The sequence below is a fragment of the Austrofundulus limnaeus genome, unplaced genomic scaffold (assembly GCF_001266775.1).
Source record: "Austrofundulus limnaeus strain Quisiro unplaced genomic scaffold, Austrofundulus_limnaeus-1.0 Scaffold76, whole genome shotgun sequence".
Classification (NCBI taxonomy): Eukaryota; Metazoa; Chordata; class Actinopteri; order Cyprinodontiformes; family Rivulidae; genus Austrofundulus; species Austrofundulus limnaeus.
The window spans coordinates 533283-539147 of record NW_013952478.1 but is presented as its reverse complement, the minus strand read 5'-3'; the positions used below and the strand labels follow the sequence as shown (position 1 = coordinate 539147).

The 5865-nt window shown below is 40.1% G+C and overlaps 1 protein-coding gene across 2 annotated transcripts in view; it reads left to right on the top strand.

Annotated features, from left to right (window-relative positions):
• Window positions 1-5865, top strand: part of LOC106519381 (rootletin) — a gene marked incomplete at its 3' end in the record, with an annotated part of 47526 nt that overhangs the window by 27978 nt on the left and 13683 nt on the right. For both annotated transcript variants that reach the window (XM_014011019.1, XM_014011018.1), the window contains 6 exon segments: window positions 391-555; window positions 633-716; window positions 1968-2071; window positions 2790-2934; window positions 3362-3468; window positions 3959-4165. In XM_014011019.1, the coding sequence (XP_013866473.1) occupies window positions 391-555; window positions 633-716; window positions 1968-2071; window positions 2790-2934; window positions 3362-3468; window positions 3959-4165 (812 nt within the window).

Here is a 5865-nt window from a genome sequence, read left to right as displayed (position 1 = left end):
AAGGTATCTGATGAAATCTAAGGTTACTATAAGTCAAAGGTTGTGGGTGAAGGGTTACTATAAGTCAGGGTGAAGGGGGGTGAAGGGGTGAAGGGGGGTTAGGGTTACTTACGGTCAATCAAAAGAGAACGGAAGTCACCGGAAGTTGACCATATATGGACATGACGGATGCCCCCCTCCCCCCGCCCGCCCCCCCGAAAAGGGGGCGTGTCACCTGTCACTTGATTGATGGTTACGTATATATTCTCTAACCACACTTTAATCGAAGTGGCTGAAATATCCTGATAAGAAATAGGGTTGAAAAGAGCACAGAAATGAATCAATGCTTTTCTTAATTTGCTGTTGTTTTTTTAGTAAAATTTACTGAAGCAACTTTATCACTCGTTCCAGCTGGATCAGATGATGTCTCAGTCAGCTGTGGACTTGGATCAGGACAGTGTACCACCTGGATCCATGCTGTTACAGAACACAGAGAAAGACTACAGACAAAAACTGCAGGTCTTCCAGGAGGCCCAGAAGCGACAGGCCCAACTTGTTCTGAAGTTACAGACGAAGGTGGCTAAAACTGATCTCAGTGTTCTGACACTGAAGTGCATTTGTCTGATTGTTGCCTGTGATGTTCTTTATTTTAGGTTCTTCGGTATAAAAGGAGGTGCGGAGAACTGGAGGAGAAGGTGTTAGAGAAGACGTCAGAGTGTGAAAAGACGAGACTGTTGGTGTGTGCAGATATCCATTAAACATTAACAAATCAGTGTTTTTATACATTAATAATGTCAGCTGATCCTCCTACATAAACTGAAAGGCAGGTTTGCTCCTCAAACCTAAAATAATAAAAGTTAATACATTAATATGTCTAAAACCGGCTACTTAAGTTTTCATTTTTTCCAAATCAAAATATGAAATGATATAATACTTGTAACAGTTAACACATTAGTGAGGAGCAGTCATGTAAGACAGTGGTTCCCAACCAGGGGTACGTGTACCCATAGTAGTACGTGAGCATATTACATGGGGTAGGTGGAAAAATTTCCCAGGTGTGTTAAGAAATGAATAAAAATAGGACTGGGATGTATAAGTCCCTATGATTCCTGAGACAGAATTGTGGAATTGACAAAACAAAATTAAATCCAGTATAAAACGTGGAATCTCACTGAATTTGCTTGTTTGGGTGAGTTTCTGATGTATTTTGGACAATACAATGTGTTTTGGATGCTGCTTCCTGTATATCTGTACACTTTAATCTTTATTTAATTACTTATTCACTTTCAAGACAACATATTTATCTTTATGTTTAATTTGTGTTGAAAAGAATGAAATGCCTGAGAATTAAATGTTCTAGGGTTAAATAAATAATTTAAATTTAATAATCAGTTGTTGTACATTGTAGTTTTGGAGAATCATCATTACATTTGACAGAGGGGGTTCTAGTGGTGTGACAAAATAGCTCAGGGGGTACACAAGTCTAAAAAGGTTGGGAACCCCTGATGTAAGAGGTTTGACATTCAGAGCAGGAAAATCTATAAAATTTACCTCACGAAATGCTTAATATGGAAAAATACAGACTTCATGTAGGTAATAATGGTACGCACCGTATACTGCAAGTTGATCCAGTATTATTCTTGTCTTTGTCGACTGCAGTGAGCAGAGCTTAATAATTTACACAGTAATTATTATCCTCAAATGTCAGTGAAAGGCTCATCTTCTGCTGCCTCATATCTCACTGTTAGTGATACCATCCGTGAAAAAGAGTATGTGTGCCTGGTCCACACAAGAGAAAAAAGGCCGTCATAGGTTCAGCACTAAGGTGTGAATTAGTTTAGGTTAGGTTTAGGGTCAGGTATGTACCTGTGAGGTTAGGTTTAGGGTAAAGGGTCAGGGTTAGGCTGTAGGAATTAATGCCAGTCAATTCATGTCCAGATGAAATAATAATTATGATAATCTGTGCATGTCTGTGTTGGGGGTGTCAGATGCAGGCTCACCTGGACTCAGCTGAGCGGCAGAAGCATGCTGAAGAGGATCTGAACACGGTTATCCAGAAACAGTCAGCTCAGCTGCAGGAGGAGCAGAGGAGGTCAGTTTGCTGTGCAGTTTGTCAAACACTTAAAGAAACTTGTGCTGCTTCTTTTACATGAAAACAATTAGTTTTTTTTAGCCTTTTTTCTTCAGTCTCCTGTCTTTTGGAAGATAAACACTGCATACGATTTGTGAGGAAAACTTAAAGAGTTTTCCCCCATAACAATTTAATAGATCTTCACATCAAACCTGACTCAATTCCTGTCTCTATAATTTATACCATCAGACATTTGTGTTTGAAATAGTCCACTGTAGAAACTTGGATCAGAAAATTATTGCCAAAATTTATATTTACTTGTTTCTCATGCCCACTGTCCACACACACAGAAATGAAAGTTACTGAAGAAAAAAAAAGCACATCTAACAGTTACATGTTGGTAATACTGAGTACTTTATTCTTCACATCTTCTCTTTAAACATGAAATCATCCCACACAGGCAAGTGTGGGTTTGGCTGTGTCTCCAGCAGATGACATGTTTTACTGTATCACAACAGAGTGTTGAGGGAGAGAATGATGTTGTAAACATTTTGTAAATAACTCCCAGCACATATGTCTCACACTAAACCTAAATTAAAACACATATTGCAAAAGTGCCACGCACGGGTGGGCTCCGCGTACTGCAGGCGTGCGAGCCATGTTCTAGCTTTATGGAGCTTTTGTAGGAGGAGAACATCAAGACCGTTTCGTAGTTTGAACAAAACTTGGTGTTTCGCAGGAGTGCCAGCCTCAGCCAAGTGAACTCTGTCCTCCGGGAACAACTCGATCAATCTGCCACTGTCAACAAGGAGCTCACAGAGAGCTTATGGAGGGCCCGACAGGAGAGTGAGCTGCGCGGTAACTGTCTGCGCAGACAGCGAGAGGTGGGGAACAAAACACACACACGAAAGACTCAAACCAGAATGGCAGTCATGAAAAGCTCAAGTTTGTCCCTTTCTGCACAGTAACACTGCAATTAAACTCTTGTAGAGTTCACACAGAGCAGGAATTCCATTCATAGCTAGTTTTGTGAATTCACCCTCATTCCCTGTTCTTTTTTTAATTGTTGTTTCCTGTGAAAACACTGCAGCTGCTGAGGTGAAAGGAACTCTGTGCAAACAACCCAGCTTTCATGGTGTAAATGGACTACATCTGTGAACTCAGGGAAATACAATTATTTGTATGTTTATCAGTGAAGTTCAAGCTCTTGAGTGTTGTTTGGGATCCCAATAAAATGCAGTTTGTTGTGAAGAACCTCAGTCTCCTCTCCTCTCCTCTGTAAAGCAGACTGTTTTGTGCTCGTGTCTGCAGACGTGCGCCTCCCGGTCGAGCCGTGAACAGGCTCGTCTCAGAGCACTGTGGCGCCAGGCCGCCTCCCTGCGGAGCACTTTCACCCAGCTAAGAACTTTCACTGACAGGTGAGTGAGGCACAATGCCAGGAAATTCTCTGGCGACACAGGATACCACGAGAACCCCGATCTCTCCCATGACCGCAGCAACTATACATCTTTCATGGAAGGATCAAAGTGGAGCAGGTCATCAGGGTTACCGGTCCTCCTGCTTATCGTTCTCTCAGCGGGGACAGATGGGTCAAAGTGTCTGAATTCACTGCTAAAATCATCCATCAAGAGAAAGCTCATGACCCGAGGAAAAAACTCTAACATGGAACTACAATAACAACTGAGGAGCAGTTTGCTGTATTAGTTATTGCTGATATGGACAGATTTGTCAGATCAGAAACTGTACTGAACTTGACAACACTTCAACATTTCCCCCAATAAAGGATTGATTCATTAAAGTCATCCATCTTTTTAAAATATGAGCACATTTTCAGCCACTGGCTCAAAACCCATGAATGAAACCAAAATGTCAAAAAGTTTAATAACATTTACTGTATGTTTTCAACAGAACTCTGTGTGACATGCGCAGTGAGTGCGTCGCTGTTCGGCTGCAGCTACACGGAGCTTGTGTGAACTTTAAGGCCGGAGGAACAGGAGAGAGCGCCTGCGGTGGCGTGGAGGTGTCAGTGCTGGAGAAGCAGCTGAAGGACAAACTGAAGGAGACCATGGGGCTGCAAGCCCAGTGGGAAGCAGAGAAGATGCAACTGAACTCCAGGTAAGTGAGTTATTTTCACTTACAGAGCCGGGTTTGTTGGGTTTCTCTGTTATTCTTTTCAATTTGTTTCAAAGCTGAAAATCTATGAAACTTCTGTAATTTGCTTATTTATTAAAGCCTCAAACATGTTCAACATGTTCAAATAAAATGGTTTCCTCTGTCTTCATAAAGTGTCATTGCATTTAAACAGAATTAATTAAAAATTTGATGCTGGCGACATACTCAAAAAAAAATGACAAAGGCAACAAAAAACACAAAAGGTTTTAAAATTCTCAAGTAATATTCTGGAGGATTCAGTCAGCAGATTAACGTGACAGATAAGTGTATCAAGACACACACATACTGCTTCTTTCTATCTTTATAGGGACTTTGCATTGACTTGAGTTCATGTCTCATTCATTTCTATAGCCTAACTCTGATCTTTACCCTAAACTTAAACCCCAACCCAAAAATAGCACTTCAACTTATGATGCCCAGCCTTGGCCCCATAAGATACAGTGGGTCCCTACAAGGTAGTTTTTCTTTGGAAAAATGCTAGAACACACACACTCACACACATACATGTATTTTGTTGTTAAAAGGTAAAAGTTGAACTAAGAGGAAGCTTTAGGATCACGATGGTAAACACGTCCCTGTCCCAGTTTCCTTACAGCAGAGGTTCTCAAACTTATTGGCTCTGGGGACCCCTTACAAGGGTGAAAAATTCCAGGGGCCCCCTTAGAAACCCTGTGCTGTTTTAAAAGATAATTTCCTGTCATTTCAACCCCTAAATTCCATGGGAATATATATTTTTTATTTAGTTAATTATGTTTGTTTTATTAGTTCATTGTTCTCCATACATTTTTAAAAATAAAAACCAAAATAACAATTTAGTGAATTTTTTTTTGAGGACCCCCAAGATACCTCTCGTGGACCTCTGAAGGTCCTGGGACCCCAGTTTGAGAACCTCTGCCTTAAAGTTTGGTGCTGGCTGTAAATTCTATATTTGTGTATGTGTTCTAGATATAATGGGCTTGGATCAGTACAGACACTAAAAACGTTGACTCTATATATAAAGATAGAAATGAAACAAATTACAGACCAAAGATTTGGTCTTTGTGTTCAGGATCATTTTATTTTTAGAAAAAACATTTTCAAATAAGCTGAATGAGAAAATGCATAACAATTTTTTTATGTTTCATGAAGATGGGATTTGTTTATAACAGATTGCAAACTAGTCTGTCTGACTTTAATCAGTAGATAAAATGAAAATTTTGAGCTGAGATACAATTGATTCTAATGTCCATTACAAATGTCACATTTATCTGGAAAGAAAAAAAAACTTCATTTTATCCCCAGATAAAACTCAGAACTTTAAATCCTCTTCTCTTTCAAGCTTTTTGATTGAACATGTGTTATTTGTAATATAAAAAAAAAATCACATGTTTTGTCCACTCTGTTGTGTGCTTCAAACAGAAGACTCCAGGAATGTTGGTCTCTTTATCTCAGATCTAAGCTGGGTTTGATTTGATCAAAAGTCTTTGTTGATGCTGTGGCTTTATGTGCAGAATATGATAGTGTTGATCAACTCGTAAGAGGAGTACATGCCAGTCTTTTCTTCAGTGTGTGTGTCTGTGCGTGTGCGTGCGTGCGTGCGTGCGTGCGTGCGTGTGTGTGTGTGTGTGTGTGTGTGTGTGTGTGTGTGCGTGCGTGCGTGCGTG